At 41.2% G+C, this 25034-nt stretch overlaps 1 protein-coding gene across 2 annotated transcripts in view; it reads left to right on the forward strand.

Annotated features, from left to right (window-relative positions):
* Positions 1-1111: 1111 nt before the first annotated feature.
* SLC22A4 (solute carrier family 22 member 4) overlaps positions 1112-25034 on the forward strand; it is a 61654-nt gene continuing 37731 nt past the window's right edge. Inside the window, exon 1 of one of the 2 annotated variants that reach the window (XR_015695963.1) lies at positions 1112-1658. Coding sequence is in view for 1 of the 2 variants with exons in the window: in XM_087709557.1 (XP_087565683.1) it covers positions 1266-1658 (393 nt within the window). In the remaining variant the exon portion in view is untranslated. The remainder of the gene's footprint in view (positions 1659-25034) is intronic. The other variant, XM_087709557.1, reaches the window with a different exon arrangement.

Here is a 25034-nt window from a genome sequence, read left to right on the forward strand (position 1 = left end):
TAAGGTTCCACCACAAATGCGCGAATGACAAAAGCGTGCCTGACTAAACCGCGGTGACAAAACCGCGCCGACGAATGAGCGCTGAAGCGCGCCAACAACAGCGCGCCGACAGAAGCGCGCTGTAACCCTAACCCTTACCTTAACTTAAATCGCGCTTTTGTCGGCGCGCTTTTGACATCGCGGTTTTAGCGCCACGGTTTTGTCGGCGCGCTTTTGACGTTCGCGCATTTGTCGGGTCACGAACACATAATACCAAGGCACATCCTTTACAAAGCAATTCTAAAATCATTTCTTCACAATGAGAGATGAACAGAGCATTTTTACATGGCATTCTTATTGCTGTTTAATTTAAACCAGGGTTTGTGGAATTAACTATTTTGGGGTTAGCATGAAAGATTGAATCACCAACTAAGCACCAGGGTTGAAAGCCATTCTACAATACACAAGAAAATACGTGATTCAATTAGGCCTATGGAAATTCTCAGTCATCCGGGTCATGGTTGTCCCGAAAGTGCTTTTTACATCAGGGCTGAAGAAGCGTCATAGATGAGAAGACAAACGTCTTCAAAGAAAAACAAGGAAGTCCAGTTGCCTCTTGAAAAAAGCACCTTTGCCATTCAATGATCTTTGTCACAACTAGCTACTATTGTAGGGCTGACTTCCAGCAAACTAGCCAGCCACATTTTAACCTCAGGCATTGGGTGAACCCAGACCAAAGGTTAGCTACTAGTAGCTCTGATGTAAGCCTAGACCACTGTCTGAGCTAACCAGGAGTAACCACGCCAAGCCACACTTCAGCTTCTGTCCATTTCTCCTGCAGAGCCTTCGCGGGCACACGCGAGTCTTTTTAGCGGAAGAAACAGCAAGAGGGCCGAGTAACCTCTCTTTCTCAGGGCCCACCGTCGGCACATGAGCCGGCTTGTTTACCAGCGTTTCGATGCCTTTTCCCGCCCAAAGCCTAGGCGTCGCCCTAAGGACGCCTCCGGGCGGGCTCACGAGCGACTTGCCTTCCGGCAGGATGAAACCTCTCCGATCGGCTGAAGGTTGTCTCGGGCGGGGCCGATCAGAAACCAGCTCGGTGGGGGGGGTGGCTGTGGGGGGTGGCGGGGGGAGGCGAAAAAGGCGGAGTCTGACCGGCAGAGACCCCACCTCCGGAGAGATGCCAGAACCAGTCAGAAGGGCGCAGCGCGGGCTCCTCTGTTTCGCACCCGGCGTGGGGGGTGTAGGTCTTCCTCCGCCGGCCGTTCTTTGTGCCCGTAGCCGCTATGCGGGATTACGACGAGATCATCGCCTTCCTGGGCGAGTGGGGTCCCTACCAGCGGCTCATCTTCTTCTTGCTCAGCGCCAGCATCATTCCCAATGGCTTCAACGGCATGTCCGCCGTTTTCCTAGCCGGCACCCCCGAGCACCGGTGCCGGGTGCCCGCCAACGCCAACCTGAGCGCGGAGTGGCTGAACGCCAGCATTCCCCTGGAAGAGCGCGACGGGCGGCAGGTGCTGAGCCGGTGCAGCCGCTACAGCCTGCAGGCTCTCATCAATTTCTCTGCCTGGAACCTGGTGCCCGGCCGCGACATCAACCTCAGCCAGGTGAAGAGGGAGGAATGCCTGGATGGCTGGGAGTATAGCCGGGAGGTTTATCTTTCCACCATCGTCACGGAGGTAAGCGAGTTGCCCGAGGCTTCGGGACGGGGATGGCGGGGAGAGGAATCGGGAGGTCGCGGCCCGCTGTGTTGTTCCGGGGTTGAACCGCGAGGCGTCGGAGAGGTAGGTGGGTGGGCGGCCGCGTGGACCGGAAAAGCGGCGGCAGAGATGCAGATGCACGCATGGCCGTGTGAAAATAGGAAGCCGCCCAGGTGGAAAATGGAGTAGGTAAGGGTTGGGGTGCAAGGCGAAGGAAGGGAGGGGCTTTACTGGGGCCATGTTGGACGCGGGCTTCCCAGCAAGATGATGTCCCCGTCTCCAAAAAGGACCGCTTGGGCTTCTCCTATCTTTTCCTTTTGCAAGAGAGAGAGAGAGAAAGAGAACGCGGGGTTTGTTGCCAGAGTGTGTTTTGAGAGCACGTGGCACGCCTGCGATTGCGTAGCTACAGTGCTGTGGTTTTCAATTCGGCGGTGCCGATTAATTATTGCCAACTTCTCTGAAAAGGGAAGGGTTTCGGAACTAAGATCCTTACTTAATAGAACGGCTTTCTTGTGGTTTGGGGGGAAAAGTCCTCTCAGTTAGAAGCATTTGTTCTGGCATCGCTCGGCGGTTTTTTTTAAAAAAAAAATCTTGTAACTTAACGGGTTTTTCTCTCTCGCTCCTCCTTCAGGAATGGTGGGTTTGGAAATTGCGATGCTTTTGTAATGCCTGTTATGTATTTGAACATTAGCCTGATGAAGCCTGTCTGAATGAGGATTTCATACCTCAATGCTGGCAGATTGACGTTATACAATACACATAGTAATACCCGCATTTCTACTTACTTGGCCAATAAAAACATCAAAATTATTAATAGTTAGTATTTTTCTATTTAACCGTACCCATATGAGCAGAACTATATGATGCTTTTGCATATAACATACATATCCATATACAAACATGCTACTTATACAGAGAGAGAGAAATAAATACGGTAATCAAACATAGATCAATCAACTGTTCATAAATTTCCAGATGAACAGAGAAGTCTTGACCTTAACCAAGATATGCCAATTGTCAGTATTATGTCAGGGCCTTTTCTCACTTGACCACTGTTATTTCTAATGGTAGAAACAGCTCCGTGTGCAGGGGGAATCACCAGTGTCAAAATAGCAGTGTTAGTGGATAATTGCACCTTCATCTCTTTTTAACATGCATCAATCTGTTGTGCTTGCCATTTAAAAGTCATTGGCACAAACACATCCCATAAACATTCATGGTCCTGAGATGGACATGATATTGTTCTAGGTCCCATTTAAAGTAGAGCATAGTATTTGACATGGAAAGGTTGACCGCTATCATCCTTATGCTAACCAAATACATTTCAGTATTTTGAGTTTCTTTATATACTTCTTATTTATTGGACCATGACTTAAATAGACAAAGAAGTTACACTGATGTAAGATGTAGTAACAGGTAGCAACAGAGTGGGAACTTTGGCTGTTGGCAGAAGTTAAATAGTTAAATAGAAGTTAAAAGTTAAATGGTCTAATTACCATAATTCTTTGCAAGTAGACATTTCTGGAAAGCATATTATGGGACTTTAAAGATTCCTGATTGGATCAGTGAAGATGCTGCTAAGTTTCTTCAACGTCTTATTCCTATACAAGGGAAAACAATGATGGATGCAGCTCTGCAGTAGACGGGCTGTATCTTCACAGGTTACAGATTGACAAAGATATCAGAAGCATTGATGTTATCTCGTTCTGTGTAGGAAGAAAGGCGCTTGGTTAAAGCCAAAATATATGTCCTATTTGCAAAGTGCTTGATCAGAACGAAGTATAAATCATCTAGTAGATGCAATCCTTGATGATTTAGTATCTTCTCTTCTGACATTTTAATGTAAAATTATGGGCTTAATTGATAAGCGTAAGAGACTTTAAATCCGTCTCTATACCATTTTTTAAAAAAGGAATGTTATAAACAGTTTCTGTACTGTTGTTGCGAACTGGATATCTGGCTCATTTTCTAAGGTGTGATTCACTATCTGGAGACTTCCGAAGCAAGTTAATCTCATACACTACTTGCATGTCTCAAGGAATCAAGGAGTTTATTTTTTACTTCTTCTTACCTAATTTTGATTATGATTAAATGTTTCAGTAACATGAAATGATACAAATAAAAGCATATAGATTTCTAGCCCATGGCTATCCCTATAGTCATAGGAGAAGCTGGAAGGTTCAATTTCTTCTGACAGTAATGATCCCAACTGTAATTGCACTATATGCAATTCCAAATAGTGATGATGATAATAATAGAAAAAATTGACACACATGAAAATTTCTTTTTGTTTTATTTATAAGATTTGCATGTCTGCCACCCTCTGGACTTCTCACAACAACAATAAAAACCCTGAACCATAACATTACACACAAGCATAATGTTACACACAACCAAAACCTAGTACCTATCTTGTTGGTGCCCCAGCAACCAAGACCAATGACACTCACTCTACCCCAGCACCTAGTTAAAAATCCAGGTCTTGATGGCTTTTTGGAAGACTGCAAGAGTGGGGACTGGTGGATTACTAGTAAGAAGCTGTTCCATGAATAAAGGGAATCTCAGAAAAATCCTGCTTCAGAGATCCAATGAGATGGCAACATTTTAAGGAGGAGACCTACAGCTTGCCTACCCTATTCAATCTGATATTACAAATAACCTGATTCCATTCCTGGTAGTGCTTTAAAGCTGATAATTAGCAGCTTGAATTACAACTGAAATTAATAGCTAAATATATGTCAACCTTTCAAGGTACGTCAGGTAAACAGATTATAATAGATTCTTGAAACCTATCAGAATTTCTCTCTGTCTCATATATCAAAGATAATCAAGGGAGGGTCACCTTGAGTTTCTTTCTCACCGCCTCCACTTTCTCTGAATTGAATTAGTATTTTCATAATTGCTCTCGCATTCCTTCTTCAAGGTTATGTCCACACTATCACATAGCTTTACATGTTTTTTAAGAAGATGACTCTAAACAATATCTCTAAAACATTTGCTTTTCAGTAAGATTGAGAAGAGGTAAACTCTTACCAGCCGTAGGTGTATCTATCCCCTTACAATACTCTCTCTAACAGTAAAGACAGCATTGCTCAGTTTTAGCACATTGGGTCAGTGTGCTACAAACATAACCAAAGCTCAGTTGTCGCTCAGGAATGCAGGTAGTCCTTGACTTACAGCTGTTTATTTGTTTAATAATGGTCCAGAATTATGATGGCCACCCAAAACATAGCATTACTATCCCCATGATCATGTGTTCATGATCTGGATGCTTGGCAACCTGTTCGCACTTGCGACTGGCTGCCAAATGTCCTGGAATCGTGTGATCGCCACACGATCTTTTCTGCCAGCTTCCCTAGAAAGTCAATGGGGAAGCCAGCAATGAAGGTTGTAATATGCTACTGCCTGCTGATAGGATTTCCTCTTGTCTCTGGGGGCTGACTGAAAGAAGTGCCTGTCAAGGGGAAGTGAACTCTTTTGATAGAGTGAGAAATGGAGCTGAAATCCTGAAGATATTCAGCCGTGTTTTTGCACCGTGCTTAAGGAGTTCCCTTCGATGCACAGAGGGGAACTGGACTCTCAGGAGGCAGCTCTTATCAGCCCAGCCCCCAGGGATGAGATGGAGCCAAAATTCAAGCAGAGAGGCAGCATGATAAGGAGTGCAGGATGCCTCAGGCGGACTTAGGAAGCCTAGTACAGGCCACACAGAAGTGCCTCTTCGTTCACGGACTGAAAGTCCTACTTGGATTTTGGCAAGGAGAATTTTCATCTCCTGAGTGGATCTTCCTAGGATTTCCCCCATCTCTGAGGCACCCTATGCTCCTTACCTTGCCATTTGCTTCATGACTCTTGGAATCATTTAATGGCCACAACTGGTGCCAGGATTGTGTTTGTTGAATAGCAGTCACATGGGCATTGTCAGCACCTCTCCATTAATTAATTAGGAAAGAAAGACCACCAGACTCCATGTGTGGAAATCAAGTGTACTTTTACTAATTAAGAATGATTAAAGGCATAGCAAAGCGAAATCTGAATATTTAGGCGCGAAAGCGATTGATATATAGAATAGCCCATTCCCCACCCCTTGGCATCACAGTCCCAGTCCAATCATAATTCTTCCAAGTGTCAGGTGTGAGATAACTTAAAAAGGCATCACAAAGATGGAATGTCGGTGCCGTTAGTCCTGGCGGGAAACACCCACGCATGCGTAGTCCGATCAGCCGGTGAACTCCAGAACCTTCCTCCAGCACAATGAGTAACCCCTCCCAGCACAATGAGTAACCCCTCCCAAATACCATGCCCTCCCTCCCCGTTTCATGGCAACCGAAGCAACAACAAAGGAGAGGCTGATAGGCATGGAAAGGAAAGGAAAGGAAGCTAAAATGAAAGTACACATCAAGGTATATATGTATCAAGAGATTCATAGATCATATTTTTAATTTTTTTAATACTCATTTTATATGTTAACTACTTTATAATAGAGTCACTTTTCATGAGATGGGGCAGCCATATAAATTTGATGAATGAATAAATGATCAGGTAGCACAGAAATGATTGTAGTTGGTATTCTAGCTATAATTGAAACAGCTCTGATTAAGGAATCTGCAATTCCATCCAAAACAGGCTTCAGCTTAATCCCTGACTCTAGTGTTGTCTTTTCCAACAGCAGCTCTATCTTGCATGAGTTTATTTCCAAGATAACGAGTTTAAACAACAGAGTACTGATTGTCTGAACTTAGGCAGTAGGGAGCAGTAATGTGTATCAGAATACTATTAGATCCCACTTTGAAACTTTGGATGAACTTCTCCAGTAGTTTTAGATAGTTGTTTAATAACATAGGAGACAAGGTAGACCCTCTCTGAATGCTCAATGATTTAGGTGAGAAATTGCAGTTCCCTAACAGTACCATCCAAGCACATCCTGATAGAAAGGACCAGAACTGCTCAAATTGGAAACTATTTCTTTGGAAACCTGTCCTATTTTTAGACAAATATGCATCCAAATAACATCAAGATTTATGCCTTTGGTCATCTTTAGTGTTTCAAATTTGTTTAGCTATTCAGTCAAATTATAAGGATATAATAATAAGGCAGTGGTGGGTTGCAGGCGGTATGCCCCGGTACGGGCATATCGGAGCCTGCCTGGAGCACCAGATACTGTTCTGGTACGATGCTCTTCCTTAATTCTTTGCTCATATGCACTTGATGGTCCCTTGAAGATTATCTGGAAATTATAACCAGTATAGAATGCAACAGCATGTGCAGTTTGGGGTGTCCCTCAGTTTGCCAATAGATATGATCAGGTGCTGCCTTTTGCTGTTGCAAGTTACAATGGAATGTAAATTTCTGTGCTATGAAAGGACTTTAGTATTAAGAAAGAAATGTTGACATAAAATCAATGTCTATGGTGACTATCTTAAAAAGATAAAGGTAAAAGCTCCCCTTACACATATGTGCTAGTTGTTCCCGACTCTAGGGGACAGTGCTCATCTCCATTTCAAAGCCAAAGAGCCAGCGCTGTCCAAAGACGCCTCTGTGGTCATTTGGCTGGCATGACTAAACGCCGAAAGTGCACGGAACACTGTTACCTTCCCACCAAAGGGGTTTCCTATTTTTCTACTTGCATTTTTACATCCTTTCGAACTGCTAGGTTGGGAGCAGCTGGAACAAGTAAGGGGAGCTCATTCTGTTATGCGGCACTAAGGATTTGAACCGCCAAACTGCCAACCTTTCTGATCAACAAGGTCAGCATCTTAGCCACTGAGCCACTGCATACTATGTGACTATCTTAGGTTGTGATATAAAAGCTAAATATTTATTTACCTTTCTATATTTACATTAAATATACATATTTATATTTATTTTCAGCTGCATTGTTTCAGTATTTAATAATATTTGATCTAGAGTCCCGAAAACAGGATCAACACTATTGTATTGGCTAAGTGCACAGTAACTTAAACAAGTATTTTTAAAGTCATTTGGACTGTTTATAATGGTCTGGTTTCTACAATGATGCAAATAGATAAATTTTTGTTCCCACTTGCAAAATCTACTAAAAGTTCTGCTGAACTGAAAGAAATACCTAAAATACATGAAACTCTGTTTTTTGACTGATTTGAATGAGTAGCAAACTCTGGATTTTAGATGGCACCCTTTGTACTAGCCTGCATGGTGTTTAGGATTCTCCTTAAAACAGGTATGTTGGAAGCACCTTTTGGTGATTTATTAAAGCACTTTTTCAGAAACAGAAATCCAACTGTTTAGTGGAATCCCGTATGGTTGCAAATCATTTCATAGATTCAAAGACCAGAAGCATGAAAGCAAGTGCCTTTCCAGGTTCATGAATCCAGTTCTACTTTGTCTTGAAACTAATCATTATCTTCATTGCTGCAACTACAACACATTCTTTTTAATTTTAAACAAATGGATTCATAATTCTTAATTGTCACGGTTCTTACTGAAATCATCTATGCAAGACCTGTCAAACTGATACGGCCCATGGAGCGCCCCCCCCCCCGCTCCACAAAGGCAAAAGTCGTTGCGATCCAGCCCATGATGCGATCGAGTTTGACACCCCTGATCTATGGTACATCACTAATAGTGTATGCAAAGCATAATGTGCTTTATTCACTGTAAATAAAATAAAATAAAATCGTTATTCATACACGTGGATGCAAAAAAAAGTGAGAAAAGCTCTATGTGAACCTTCCACCTCACACGGATGTTTTAATAATGTGCACAGATGCCTCATTCATACTCCTTCACATTGTGAAGCTCTCCATTTGAATACTTTGCACAATGCTATTTATAATTATTGTACAAAGCAAGAATTGTTTGCACAATACCAAAAAGAAACCAACTTGCAAGAACTCAGTACAGTGGTTTCCTATTATACAATAGTCTTTTAAGCAACCCAGAAATTATTTGGTTGACTTGGGATTTTGGGAGTTATGTTCCACTGTTGCTGGAGGGCACAAAGTTGCGAAAACTGTCTTTACCTAACTGCATTTAACCATCATTTTGATAAATGTATTTGCACTTTTGAAAGAATAAGAATACTAAGCCTATGCGGCTTGCTTGGCTAAGTATTCTTTGATGAATTGTTGAAATAATGTTCAGGACATACAAAATTGGAAATGGATTAATGTTAGGGCATGTCAGTCAAAAGACAAGAATCTGCTATATAGAGGTTTTTATAATAACAATAAAAGCCTCTAAGTAATGATGGGGGAGTTGGAGTGCATTGCTTTCCAATAAGAATAGTGTTTGTGTGTGTGTGTACAAAATATCCTTAGAGAATCGATATAAATTCTGTTGAAAGGGTAGAACAGTAAATACTATGTTTATAGGAGTCATTTTGTCAAAATGAGTATAAAATCTAACAACATGACTGTGAGTTAAGCAGATCATGGCCATACATTCAAGGACTGGTCATAATTACCATTAATTCAACATCATGGTAAGTTCAAATAATCACTGAATAAGTGATCAGTAATCAAGGACCCTGTACAACTGCTGCATGCTGTGTTGACATGTTAATTAAACTACTGGTAATCTGTGATGAAATTTTGGAATGCTAATCAGAAAAATATTAGTCACTTGCAGTTGCAATATTTGGCACAAATATCAATCGGATGTAGGAATATGCTGTTACCCACCCAAATAAAATGCTTAGGGCAGGGGTGGGTTCCGGCAGAGACGCAATACAACTAAAATTGCTCTGCACATGCGCAGAAGTAAAAAAAAAAAAAGCTGTAAGGGCCGCCGGAAGAACTGGTTCGGAGGCATGGCAGGCCTGGGTCGCTGCCAGTTCCAGCCACTGGCAGTTCCACCACTGGTTTAGGGTAACATTTGATACAGAGAAAGAAATCAGGGAGGCATGAAAACAGACACTATGAAGGGTGTTGAGTGGTTGCCATCATAAGCAAAAAAGCATTGGGAGAAGGAATTGTTAGCAACCAGTCATATTGCTATTTAACATTGGATAATCACTAAATAAGTGATCATGTAAAAGTATATGGGAAAGACCTTGGGAGACTCAGCCAAGAGACAGAGTAGCCTTCATCTGGATAATATGCCAGGCAAGAGGCTTAGAAGCTACTCTCTAGAGTTCACTGGGCTGTCAAAGGAGATGGGTGGGGTGGAGGGGAGATTGTACTTTCAGAAGCAAGATTCTGTCAATATAGCATTACAATAATGTGGAATTAGCTCATCTGGTTGTGATTCTTATCTGGTTTATCTCATAAGCCTGACAAGTCATAACCCAAGGATTACCAGTAATCCTGAGTGGTAACTACGGCCTAGTATAAGACGTAAGTGTTGTGGAACCAATAGCAATCAGTGACCATACTATTGTTAAATTGAGCATGCATGTGGGTCAGAGGGAAGTAGCTGATGGAACCTATTATTACACAGTCACATTTTATTACAAAAGGGAAATTTCCAAAATGTGGATGGGATTGATAAAAAAATACTGAAAGGTTAAATCAAGAAAGACATTTCCCTCTATAATGCATGTATAATTCTATGCAAAAGGAGGACAAAAGGAAAAAAAAAACTATAATATGCCTATGTAATACATAACAAGCAGAATCGCAGTGCACGTATAAAATGGTAGAGGTTATGCTGGATGCCCCAATACACATTTTGTCATTTTGATGTCATTATAGTTAGGAATGTCATTATAGTTAGGAATCGTCATGCTGGCCACATGATTATGAAATGTCTTCGAACAGCACTGGCTCAAAGGCCTCAAAATGGAGATGAGCCCCCCCCCCCCCTATAGTCAGCAATGACAGAACAAAATCCATAGGGACTTTTTATAGTTAGGGATGGATGCCTATTTTTAGAAAGTAAGAACATAATCTAAAGATCAGATGTTTCTTTGCTAAGAAAGCTGTAAAATCTAACAAACTTTTCTTTGGTAAACAGAACTTGCTATAATAAGAGAACAAAAAAAGCACTAATTTTGGCATAAGCATTTTAAGGTGAGCAAAAGGAATGATAAAACTGAGCAGATGGTAAGTACCATTTCAGGAAGCAAGTATAACTTTTTAAAATATATCTTTTATCTTCTTCACAAGAAATATTTAGAATGCTGTGGGAGTCTTGTGCAGAAAAATAGATGTGGAAATGGAGATACTCAAAACAAAATTAAGGAATCATCCAATGAAGTTGGCTAGTCCCTTCCAAACAGTCAAATCACAATGCTCAATTCACCTATTAAAAAGATGACGATAGCCACAAACTTGATGTCATTAAAGGGAGACCGGACATATTCATAAAGGACAGATATGACTATTGGTCTTAAAGAATCATGTTATATATTTAGATTGGGGCCGCATTCCTCTAATTGCTGATTGCAAGAATATTAGCAAGAGAGAGGTATCTAGTCAGGGAGAATATTTCTGTCTTACACATCCCCCACTTCTGAGCTGGTCTGCCTCATCCCTCATCCCTCACCCCTTGAAATCCCCTTCCTCCTGGTTTCCAGCAGCTGCTCCATGCCATTAATAAATGAATGCAGAAGGATATTTTACTGAAATGATCTGCACACGTTAAAAATAGTATTGTAAAATACTGTCACGTTTATATCCACTTACATTTGCTCTACATGCTTCTCACTGTATGTATGCATGCATGCATGCATGTATGTATGTAGAATTCACTGGTAAAATATCCCTCTAAGATAATGCTTTGAGCCAATGATACACAAAAACAGTTAACATTGGACATGTCCTCCTCCTAGTTCCCCCCCAAAACAATATTGTTTAGAGTAGGTGGGAGGAGCTACCATTCCAAAAATTTGGGGTCCAACATGAGTGTCCTTGCTTCTTATTTTTGAGTTGGGGTGGCTGCACTCAGATCAAAGTCATAATCACGAGATTGGACAAAATCACTTAGCAAACACTAGAAGGTATGGAACTCTGGAATAACCTTGCAACTATACTGACTCTATAAGGAAACAAGGAAATTTCAGTTTCAATATCTAAATTATCTTATTACAAATACTCTCTAGAGCAGGGGGAGCCCAACCCCCAGTTCGTGGACCTGCACTGGTCTGCAGCATGCCAGCAACTGGGCCTTGCGAACAAGGGAAGCCCCTTTTGCAGGATGCAGGCAGTATGCGAAACCATGCCGCCTCTGCTCTGTAGAAAAACATCTCCCAACCGAACCTGTTCCTGGTGCCCAAAATATTGAGGGCACACATCAGGTGTCCTTGTCTCTGCAATATGCTCTATTTGCACAAATGACCCTGTGCCCTTGATGAAATTGAAACTAAAGCATAACTTTCTGTGGTGTAGATTTTATAACAAATAGCACTTCCAAGTCAAGCCTTAAGATATAGATTGCCTAGTCATTTAAACCAGGCATGTACAGCCCGCAGGCTACATGTGGCCCTAGACAGCTAGTAAATTGGACAGGTTCATAAACTTTTAACGTTATTGTATGCATTTATATACATCAACTAAATAATATATTTTATATACTGCCAAAGACAATTCCTCTGCACTCAGGCCCAGGCAGGTCAAAAAGATTGGACCTACCTGGTTTAAATCAATCATATTTCATTTTTTTCCTAAAAGATAAGCGTGAGGAAATTACTCATACAATAGCTAAACTCTGTGCCCAAGTCCTAATATTTCACTGGGTTCAGACCCAAAAATAGCATAGGTTATTTATATAAATAATGATATTTTATTATATTCTCAAATTGTATTTGGTTGTTTTAACTTCTTTAACTGTAAGAATTTTTTTTCATTCCTCCTTTTATAACCTATACAGATTCATGAGCTTTGAGGTTTCTTTAGTGCTTGTCATTCCAAAAATGGGAAATTAGTTTGTTTCTCCCATTGGAAGCATGATCAATACATGTTCTTACCGCAAGAGCAAGTAGCGAGATAGATCCACTGTAGGATGACCCATCTTTACTGTAGCAACATTTGCAATCAATCCCATGTACCATTTCTGTATCAATTTTCAGAACAGAAAAAGGACCGTTGGCCATTCCATCAATAGTTAAAAGTTTCAGAGGATCTAAAAAATAGATCATTCTAATGTTTGGGGATATACATTAGCACTAATCTTGGGATAATGATGTTAACAGTATTAGATTACCAACTAATTTTCAAGAAGTATCTTTTGCAAAATTTTATAACTACAGAAATTTCCAATAGGAAAAAAAGAATTTGATCAAATTTATTTCGCAGCTTCTCCCCTTTTTAATAATTCAATTAGAGTATCTTAATTATAAGTTGTAGTTAGGCAGCAACCAACATTGAGATGAAGATCCAGAGAATATTGTAGTTTCCAATGCAGTCTTGTGTTTTCTGCAAGATAATATTTCAAGTGAGCTTTGAAACTTACAGGATAATTAGTTTTCTAACATGTCATGCAAATCATTTTTTTTAAACTGACAAATCCCATAGAGCTAATGATAAGACTTAAATTCTTCTAAAGTACAGTTAGTCCTCACCTTATGACCACAGTTGGGGAATTTTGGTCACTAAGTGATGCAACCATAGAATAGGACCACATTGCTTAATAGTCGCAATCCCAGTAATCCCTGTTGCTGTTGTTAATCAATTTTTACCAGTTTTTAACCAAGCACTTACCTCAATCCAAACTATTCTAGACTTGGGCCTCACTCTCCACTTCAACTCATCTTTACCGTCTTCTCTCAACCCTGAGCTTCGGTAAGCTGTTTCCCCACTTGCCTATCTCACCATGTCCATCTCTGCCCTTTTGGCCACCAAAGCCCTATCCACGGGATTCAGGCATCATGTGAAACCACACCCCCTCCAGTCCATGGAAAAACCTCTCTTCACAAAACTGGTCCCCAGTGCCCAAAAGGTTGGTGGGCACTGGTTTAGACAGTTACTGAATGAATGGTCATAAGTTGAGGATACCTGTCCTATCAGTTTTGTCCCCAGAACATTGAGTATATATGCTGTGTAATGTAAAAGTGTAGTTAACTTTGGATTTCATTTGTCCTTTCAATTCCCATTAATTTTCAATATATAGTCCAAACATGCTGTATTTTGAAACTAGAATTTCTGCAAAGTTACATTATTCATCCTGATAAGACGTCAAGCTTGTAAAAATGTTTTTGCAGGTCAAGCTTGTAAAAATGTTTTATTGAATTCAGTGAACTTTAGCAAGTTTGTGTAGGATTGTTGCAGATGGCAATATTTGAGAGGTAGGAGCTGTAACTCAACTTCCCAAATTTCAGGAAACCATCTGGCAGCCAAGAAAGAGCAGGCCCATCACTGGTGATGGTGAGATAAGAGTAAGGGTAAGATAAGAGTAAGAGGCCCAAGCAGGGTAAATCATTACTATGAGCACCTTTAAAACACGTAAAAACAACCTGAAAACAGATACTCAGTGGCCATTCTCCCCCTTACTTCTACAAAATAACAACAAGGAAAAAATGCACTCCATTTGTAAAGCAGAGAGAGCTTCAGTCTTTCTGAAGCTAAATTACATTCCTGGTGATTTCATTGATACAATTATATTTTCTTGGCAGCAATACAGAAATAGTGTGCCACTGGATTCTCCAGGTTGTTATTCCATCTTTCCAGTCTAGCCTATAAACTGCGGTACCTTGCGGTCTCCCATTCAAGTCCAAATAAAATTCAACCTGGCTTTATTTTTAGAGATAGCTCCTCCTATAGACAACATGATTTGGAAAAAAATCATATTCAGTTGGGAACTGATGTTGACAGCAAAATATGCAATGCACAGAGGGCTCGTAATTCTGGGCTGGCCTAGAATCTGGATCAAGTTTCTGTTCCACAGTGATATCATATCCCTCACATCTCTCCACATTTTTAAAATCTTGCTACTGCCTTCTGTGGTTCATTGTCGAAGTTCAAACTGTCTATCAAGGAGAAGAAAGGCTTTTCCTCAGCTTTGGATCAGATGAGGAGAGGATAGAGGTTGTCATTCTTCCCTTTAGCTTCAGATATTAAAATACCGTATTTTCACGACTATAAGCCGCACTGAAAATCCTAAAATTTGATCCAAAACCGGCAGTGCGGCTTATAACCCGGTGCGCTTTATATGTGGAAAAAGATCTCCCAGCTGCTTTCGCGGCTTCCTGGAGCGCCAAGAACCTTCGCGCTCTTCTCCGCTCCTCGCGACTGCAATAGATGTCCAGAAGCGGCTTTTGGGGCTAATGGGGATTGGATTTCCAGCTCGATAGCCCCTGCCGCTTCTGGACGTCTATTGCAGTTGTGAGGAGCCGAGGAGAGTGTGGAGAAGAGCGCGAAGGTTCTTGGCACTCCAGGAAGCCGCGAAAGCAGTTGGGAGAGGCGCACGGCTTGGTTTCTCCTCCCTGGACGTCGCAGCAGCAGCCCCAAGCGCACCGATCTCTGTGTTTTTCGCATTGGGGCATGCTCTTGCAGCACACCCCGATGCGAAAAACACAGAGATTGGTGAGTTTGGGGCTGCTACTGTGACATCCAGGGAGGAGAAACCAAACCGCGCGCCTCTCCCAGCTGCTTTCGCGGTTTCCTGGAGCGCCAAGAACCTTCGCGCTCTTCTCCACACACTCCTCGGCTCCTCACAACTGCAATAGACGTCCAGAAGCGGCAGGGGCTATCGAGCTGGAAATCCAATCCCCATTAGCCCCAAAAGCCGCTTCTGGACATCTATTGCAGTCGCGAGGAGCCGAGGAGAGTGTGGAGAAGAGTGCGAAGGTTCTTGGCGCTCCAGGAAGCTGCGAAAGCAGCTGGGAGAGACGCGCGGTTTGGTTTCTCCTCCCTGGATGTCGCAGTAGCAGCCCCAAACTCACCGATCTCAGTGTTTTTCGCATCGGGGTGTGCTGCAAGAGCACGCCCCGATGCGAAAAACACAGAGATCGGTGCGCTTGGGGCTGCTGCTGCGACGTCCAGGGAGGAGAAACCAAGCCGTGCGCCTCTCCCAGCTGCTTTCGCGGCTTCCTGGAGCGCCAAGAACCTTCGCGCTCTTCTCCGCTCCTCGCGACTGCAACAGATGTCCAGAAGCGTCGGGAAACATGCGGCTTATAACCCGGTGCGCTTTATATGTGGAAAAAGTTTGAAAAATTAACGTTAATTGATACTGCGGCTTATAATCCGGTGCGGCTTTTGGTCGTGAAAATACGGTACCATTTGGCTTTGTCACATATCCCAGTAACTGACTGAATAGTCATCATGGCTGTTGAGATTGTCAAATATATCTTTTTTTGTATTTCTGTCAATTTCATTTGACAATTCAAACTTATAATTAGAACTACTCTTCCCAAGCATAGCTGAATATTTGCCTGAAACCTTAATACATATAATAAAAAGCATTGAGTTTATTTCTCTCAAAGATCTGTATCACTCTATAAATTATACTATTTTTACTTTATTATTATATTTTACAATATTGTGTTTCTTAAATAAGGCTGCGTCTTATTTTCTTTTGACCCCTGAAATAAGTACTTGGCCTTGTTATTTTTGATGTGCAGGAGGCGGCGAACGTGGTGACCTCATGGCTGCTGCTGTGTTGCAATATTTTCGGGGAGGGCTTATTTTAGCGCATGCGCTGAAAAGCCCGATTGGGCTCATTATCAAGGGAGGTCTTATCTTCGGGAAAACAGGGTATACTAATATTTTACTTATATTATTATATAAATAGTGATTAAATTATATTTGTAGAATGGCAGAACTTGAAACTTTAAATACTTTGAATTGGAAAAATATACATTTTTATTTATTTTTCATTTGGTAAGCTTTGAATATATCCAAGTTGTTAAACTTGATCCAGATGGAAATATTAGTACAAACTTCAGGAGATCTCCTTTCTCCTATTAGAAATTAAGCACTCATTCTCCTGAGTCAGTGGATACAGCATCCATGTGTGGATTATTCTCATGTACCATCCAATAGAGTCTGCAACGTTTAAGTCCCACCTCTTCCTGCTGACTTCCCCAGTTTTTGTGACTCAGCTACCAATTGAAGCAGACATGCTTTCAATTTCTCCTTGAATATTGTTATTTCTTGTCCTTTTTCCTTTCCCTTACCTTGTTTTTCCTTTAATCCTAGGTTTTTCTAGTTTTTCCTTTGGTTTGGTTTCTCTTCAGTCAAGGAATTTGTTTCCTATGGCTGCCGATTGGAGGCTGCTGATCACAGGAGTGGATCTGCGGCTGCAGATACCCCATTATGTCTTTTAGCAAGTTCCGGGGAACGTGGATAGCCGGGGGAGGCTTCTTTTTGGCGTTTGGAGCCTCCGGGGCCCCTTTAGAGACATGGATGCCATTTTGGTTACAGTTTGGGCACGAAGGGGCCACGGCTGCCATTTTGGATTTTGTAAGAGTGGCGGCTGCCATTTTGGGGACCTATTCAACCTCCCAGTGCTGCAGTTCCCTATAGGGGCCCTTCCACAGTATTCCTCAGACCACCAGGCTTCTGGCAGGACCCAGGGAGGACTAGACACCCAGCTTCACTTTACCACCAGCGTGGCTTTTGGCACAGGGCCCTTCCTCTGTATTCACCAGGCTTCAGGCAGGACCCAGGGAGGGATAGACAGATCTCCTTCAGGTCAGGAAGTAGTCAGCCCAGACTTGCCTTATCACCTGTGCCTGTCTATAACAGGGGCCACCTCTACTCTTTCATTTACCCAAAATCTGGGCCCTGGTGTGCTCTTTAATTGGGTTAGCCACCTCTATAGCCTTGCTCCTCAGTATACCTTCAGTTGCTACCTTGGAATTTTAACTGCAGACAGGCAGCTGGAATCCAGGATGGAAGGAGGTGATAGGGAGGTCACATCCCCTTTGTCGGATAACCTTCTTGAAGGACCTTGCAGGAGCAAATCCCCTCGCTCCAAAAAGGGGGGTAGAACCAAGGGCAAGTCAAAGGCCACGCAGAGAGCAGAACTCACGAGACAAAAGACGCTAGGCCTAGACAAACAATTCACTAAGGGCCAGAAAGAGGCACAAAACAATCAGAGGCTGTGGCCCAGCTGGGGGCAGAACTCTTTCCTTTTGAGACTCCTGTCCAGGCCGAAAGCCCCTGCCCTGCTCAGAGGAGGACCTATCACCAGACAGCGAGGGCTCTGAGTTAGGGGACCAGGACATGGAGGAGGCTCAACAGCCCTCTGTTCTGTAAGGGATGGACAGCCCGGACCCGGCAGGTTCTGCCGTCTCCCCTATGGCACGGGTCGCTGCTGGTCTGCGTAGTGGTTCATCTCCTCCTGACATGGCGTCCATTGTATCTGAGGCCATTAGGCAGGGAATTGCTGCAGACCTGCAACAAAAGACTTCCTCTGGCTCCAAAAAACACAAGAAACGAAAGAAGTTTGTTTCTAGGGAACAAACCAGGGGGAATCCTGTCCAAGAGGAAAAGGATTCCGAACTATCTCAGGGCGAGGATTCCACCTAGATCAAACTCCCTTAGCCGGCCTTTTCAAGCCTTCTATCTTTAGGTCTTCTTGATTAAAGCCCCAAAAATAGCCAATCTCAAGGCAGCCCAAGCCACTAAATCCCCGACAGCCAAGAGGGACTCGGCCGGTCTAGTATTCACCAAACTCACTTCAGAAGGAGGTGGTTCCTTCTCCTCATCTATTTCTGGATATAGTCCAACAGGGAGAGCAGCCATGTTGACGTCACCATCCACCTTTATTAGGCACTATCGGATTGATAGGTACGCATCATCCGATGCAGCCTTTGGGAGGCGAGTCTTACAACAGGTCAGTATCAGTTAGGTGGCTTCGTCCCGGACAGTTTCCCACCCGTAATTCTGGACAAACTTGGATATGTCCTACACATGGATGCTGTCTCCACTGACTCAGGAAAATGGAGCATTAGCTTACCTGATACGCCCATTCTCTGGAAGAGTGGAGACAGCATCTAGCCCCACCCTTCAGGCCTGGTCTGTTATTTAGGGAGAGATCATTTCTATTTGAGCACGTCTGTCTGCATATTAGTCTTCGTCGAAAAAGCTGGGGAAGTCAGCAGGAAGTGGCGGGACTTAAACTTTGCAGACTCAGTTCTATTGGATAGTACATGAGAATAACCCACACATGGATGCTGTTTCCTCTCTTTCAGAAAATGGGCGTATCAGGTAAGCCAACACTCCATTTCTTGGGAAATTGTTTTGGAAATTCATCTGGGGAGAATGTTATTGTGGAATAAATCCCTGTTTTTGCTTCTTAGTTTTCTTTGTCAACAAATGCTTGTAAAAGTTGAAGGCTAGCTACTTCTTGGAATTTGTCCTTCCTTGCCATAAACTAATTAAATTCTTACCAGATAGAGAGCCTCTCAGAAACCGAAGAACTTCCTAGAACCCTTTTGTGAAATATTAATAAATAGTTTAATGATGTAACACCTTAAACTTTGCCAACATGCATATGCCTATGTAACTAATGTTAATAAATAGAAACATCTCCCTTCTGTTGTGTTTGAACATGTGTATGTATGGAAACAGACAGAAAGAGAGAGAATGAGAATGTTTTCATGGTACATAATGCAATGTTTATTATGTAAATATATTTGGTAATATTTTTTTCTTCTTCCCTGACAACTGACTACTATTAAGAGTTTCATGTTGCCTACATCACAACTGCTGCTTTCTTAGACACTGGATGTTAACATTATGTTTCTCCCGTGAGCACAGGTTGAATGCAGGGGTGAAATCGACTTACCTTCGCTACCAGTTCCCAAATGTGAGTGTGCGTGTTGGCTTCACTAGCACGTGCCAACCTCCACACATGCGTAGAGCGTCAAAAGCAGGATGTGATGATGTGCAGGTGGGCGGAGCCTCCCACCACCACCATTACCATTTCGCCAGAACCGGATAGAACTGTCTGAATAGCACCTCTGGATGAATGATTATTGATCAGTCACTCTCTCACAGCCCAGCCTACCTCATAAGGTTGTTGTGGGGAAAGTTAAGAGGAGGGAGCACTATGAATGCCACCTTGTAAAAAAAAGTTGTAAAAAAGTAAAGGCAGGATAAAAATCAAATGATAAAATAAAAACAGGGTTTTGACAATTCACTGGCTAATTGGAATTTTCAGAGTTATATTTAAGTTTTACCTTTTTTGTGCATGTAGTAATTTAATTTGAATATATAAATTTAGAAACTTATTTATTATTAACAGTATTTTGCAACTGCGGCTTGTGAGATCCTTGGGCAAAGAAGTGGGCTAATTAGTAACATTTGCTTGAGAAGCAAAATGCTGTGCTAAATAGATTGAGTCGAAAGTAGAAATACTGTGCTAAGTAGAATGAAGTAGAAATACTGTTAGAAATAGATTGCGCTATATTGAACATGGTGCTAGTGGAGAAACTTCTGTTTGTTCAAAAGAATGATAACATATTCTGGTTATCTCCCATACAATGTAAGAACCCATGGCACAGTTCTTACAGTCAATTCAATTCAATTTATTAGACTAGTATGCTGCCCTATTCCGAAAGGGACTCAGTCGTCTATCTCCTGTCAGTGCCATCTTCATGGCTAATAATCTCACATGCAGCTGAAACAAACTTTTTTCTTTCAATTTCCCAGTCCTCACAATGAATGCATAAAGGCATATATAAGACACCCCAGCAACTTGTCAAGATACTCTGAGCAATTGGGAGTTATTAAAAATATCTCTTGCTTACATGCAGTCCTTCTCTGCTCACTCAGGCTAGTTAAATTCCATAACTTGAATAATTTGAATGAATGATGAAAGGGGAATTATGGGACATACGTGGTACTCTCCTGTTCCTGAAAGAAAGAAGACACAAACAGCTTGCCGGTTTGGGGGAGGGGGGGTGGAATCAGACCTATTATTTGCAAATCTGAATCGTTTTTTTCTAAGAAATGCCACAGCTGTATAAGTGCAGGTCTAAAACTGCATGGATTACTTCAGGAGTCCAGATTGGAATCTTTTATCTGTTATCCAAAATACAGTAAACAGGCAATGTTCTACTTTTCATGTTTCTGTGCTGGCTTTCATATATATATGTATGTATGTATGTATGTATGTATGTATGTATGTATGTATGTAAGTAAGATATTAGTTTGTGTGGATTCCATTATTGTACCCTAAACAATTAGATTTTTTGAAGTTAGTACTCCATAATTAAGTTCATATTACCCAAGCTGTAAATAACTCCATCCTTTTCATAATGTGAGGTGTACGCTGAACAATGTGAAAATTAAAGTTAGTCTTCAGGGTGCCCACAAGTGTTGTTTCCTTTTGCTCTGACTGAGCTACTGGTCTCAGAAAATACTGTAATTCTATAAACAGACCAATTCCAGCCCTGCTTCCACTTTAATAAGGGTACAGTATCTTTATTTCAGATTTCTAAAGACTTTGCCCTATGATAATAAAAGAAATCTTCTGGTTAATGACTAACACACACAAAACTCTGATACTTCACAGGAGCAGTTTACAAGTGCACTGTAAAAAAGTAAAACTTTTACAATTTGTATGAGATAATCATTTGAAGATTTACAATGAGCTGGATGGGATGCACATATTAAGAATTCATTTATAAATTGGTAATTTAGAGAAGTCTTAAACTGGATGCGGTAAACTATTGCTTCTAAGGCTAGCTGGCTGATTCTAGATAGAGCAGGAGGTGACAAGGTAATTTTGTTGAACTTTTCAGCCTAACTCAGAGTGGTAAATTTGAGGTCAAAGGGCTGTAGATCTTCCCAGTCCCTACTGTTTGCATTCCTTTGAGTCTTCTGAATATCACTGGCAGAATTTCCAGATATTTTTAGCAGCAAACAAACCAAAAACTGTAGCATAAGTTCTGAAATAGTGTCACCATAATTAAAGTGCAAAAATGTCCCCTTAAATTCCTCCCAAAATCATTTTTAAAAACCCTCAAAGCCATGACCTTGGCTCCCCAACCTGCTTAATGGCTCAATCCTCATCCTTTTTAACATAGGTTAACTGCCACTCTAGCTACCAAAAAAATGTTTGTCTTCAATTTTACCGATGGAATATGGAATTATTCTGTCTGTCTGTGGATACATATAGCTACCTGCATCTGTATGGGAAAACTAGCTATCCATGGGTATATTTGGGTAATGAATATACTTTTCAATAGAGCAGCTTCAATCCTTTTACTACCCATAGAAGCATGCAAATTGGGGGCTTAATACAGTACCACAAAAATACTTTTGGAAATTGCTACAAGTTTTCAATGGGATCCCTGGGTTTTGACATGTCATTAACACTGGTGGAAACCCTGTCTACTAGCAGGCAGGTGCCGGTCTGTCATCATACCCAGTTCCAACAAGTCGGAAGTTAAAATTACTGTACCTTTTGTTCAATTGGTCTTGTTCAGTTTTTGTTTTATTTTTGTGGGAGATTGCACTTCATCAGGGCAAACTATTAAAAACCAGCAGCATTGACAAATTCAAGTTCTAGATTTGCAGGTTTAAACCACAGAAGTAATTAAGGACATAGTTATGTGAATTGTTCCAGAGGCCTGGCCCAATCCTAGGAGTTCAGGAAGATGCCAACAAAGAACTCACAGATTGAAAATAAGTAAGGTAGCACCTTCTCATCTAGGTTTCTTAGTAATTACTATTGAGGTGCTTATTGTTTCTGCTGTAACAGCCATGCTTATATGACAACCCATATACACAGTTTGTTGACCTCTTTGCTAGCTTCCATTTTCCTCCAAGCAGCACCACAAAGAAAATCACCATTTAGTCCTATTGTAATACTTGATGTGTTCATCTGGGCAAAGATAACTGGTCATCATCTTGGGAATAAGTCCATAGTAAAACTATAGTTAGTAAAAGCTGTAATTAATCTACAGGCAATGTAAACTAAAAACAAGTTTCCTAGACAGAATACAGAGGGGGTGAGTAAAGACTTAACTTGAAAGTGATGCTTATCATTTGTCTTTCTGTCATGGGTGCATTTCAAGTATATAGTATATGAGGAGAAAGGTCCTCCTAGATCCGTCACCTTATGGTTTCATTGAATGATTCTAGCTTCTAATTATGGGTTTTCCATTTTCTTGTTTTTATGGGGCTATACAGTATTCACTTTTTCATTACATTATTTTTCCACAAGGTAAAGCTTCTCAAACCTTAAAGTCTTGTAAGAGAAATACTCTAGATTAAATTTTGGTTTCCTTTTATTTACCTTGTTTAAAGTTTAACTGTGGCTAAGGTATACTGACCAAAATTATTCAAAGCATTTCCACTGCTCTGAGAACATAGATTTTTATGAACAATTCTTTTGTTAGCAGCTTTTTTTCTGATTTATTTTGTAATGCTCACTAAGATTGCCTTTTCACAATAGCTATACACTTGTTCAGAACTATTCACCACTTGGAGCTATTCACTGCCAAACATCAAACCACTGAATAGAGTTCCTTTAATTCATTATTACCAGCTCAGTTCTTATGTACATAGAAGTAGTTTTGGATTTTTTGCTATAACTGGTTTACAAATTGAGCCATTCTATTTTTCATCCAAATTCAGATTGTTTATGGACAAATGAAAATACATGGTCGGTAGACTCTTAAGTGATTCCACTGGTTCTGTTCTCCATTATGAAACCTATATTTTTATTGATATTTATTCCTACCTTATGTTTTCTATGCTTGAATTTATTAGCAATATGGAAGAGATTTTCTCCTCTTATTCCATGACTGTTATGGACAATCAAGAATCTTGAGTGAGGGACTTCATCAAAAGCCTTTGAAAGTTCAGGAAAACTGTGTGCAGTTTTTTCTATTCAAGGAGTGTTGGCAGTCCAAGAAGGAAGAATTTATATTTGCATTAGCCATGTTGATTCTTTAGAAAAAAAGTTGAATTGGATACTATACTAACAGAAATATAATACTTTAGATTCCCTCAGTTCCTTTTAAAATAACAAGTGCACTCCTCTGCTGTTGACGCAAATCTTGGGCAAAGGTTTTTTGAAACATGCTAATTTTTAAAGGACCAGATTTTGAAAACAATTTGGTTTTAGTTGGAATTATTGTCACCAGTTATTGCGTTAAGCATTAAATCACTAGGATATGTAATAAACTAAAAATAGTCACAGTTTCTTTCAAGAAAAGGTTTTTGAAATGTGTCGGCATATTATTTTATGAAACCCGGATGCATATTATCTTGTGTTGATGGCACTTATGCTCATTCTACAGATAGGCCTTGTTTAAAAATTCTGGGACCAATATTTTTGTTGTAACAGTGCGGTCACGAAGCCCTGTGCTCTGAAGCCTCTGCTGCCCAACTGACCTTCGCTGTCATTTTCCACTGCTGATGTGGCATGCCTTCTTGCCAAGGCTGTGCCCGGCCGTCTCGAAGTTGCTGGTGGCCTCCCTGAAGCATCTTCTTATGAAGGTCAGATGGGGCAGCAGGAGCAGCAGAGCTCTAGGCATCTTGCACACCCTCCTACCTTGGCAGCAGCAACTCCCAGCCCAATTGTACTCCTAAAGGGCCGGGCCAATGCATTCCTTCAGTAATGGGAGATACAAGACAGCAAAGCGACAGCAAGGGCAGCAGAGCATAGGGCAAAAAGTGATGGGGACGTATAGGGCAGCCAAAAGAGAGATAGAGGGAAATTGAAGCATGCACACTCAGTTGTAAATGGAGCTGGGTTGCCAAGCACCCAAATTTTGATCATATTGCCCTAACTTTGAGAATCGGTCATAAATACCATTTGTTCAGTGCCGTTGTAACTTCAAACAGTCATTGAACCAGTAGTCATTGAACACGGGTTGTCTGATAGCATCATGACCCTAAACTTTTACAATTGATCCCTGGTATCAGATGCAAGTAGTTAAGTCTTGTAGTTGTATTGCACTCTTGGTCATTTGTCTCTCCAATTCCACTTTATCTCACTCCGACCCCATGGCAGAAGTTTATGACTAAGCCAGGAAACTCACAAGGAGCCAAGAAGCTGTGTGATCCAGATGTCAGCCTTGCGAAGTAGACCAGACAGGAAGAATTTCATAAACTAATTCTACTTTATTGAAAGGTTACGTTAATGGAATCTTGCAAGTCTAAATTACATTTCTCCCCCACCCATCCCCCTCTTTCAGTCTTCTCAAATATACCAGACAGGAAACACACTGGATTTAATAATTATATTTTATCACAAGGCTACATTAACAAAATCTTGCAAGTTTGAACATTAGATACTTTTACGCAATTAGAACTTCCTGATGTCTGTAAGAAAGTTACTTATTTATCCAAAGCTTGCCCTTGAATCTCTTGCTAAGGCCATTAATAAATATTCTATGTTCCATCAGTTTCCACAAAGTAAATGGCTTCATTTTAAGTTATCAATCTGGCCAAATAAACCTACAAAATAGGGTGGACACTTGTTTGCTTTGCATGTTTTCTATTTCAGCCTTCATCTTGGCAACAATCAGATCTAGAA

This window comes from Thamnophis sirtalis, unplaced genomic scaffold (genome assembly GCF_051295495.1).
Source record: "Thamnophis sirtalis isolate CommonGarterSnake01/CBP01778 unplaced genomic scaffold, rThaSir2_p1.2 scaffold_3, whole genome shotgun sequence".
Lineage (NCBI taxonomy): Eukaryota > Metazoa > Chordata > Lepidosauria > Squamata > Natricidae > Thamnophis > Thamnophis sirtalis.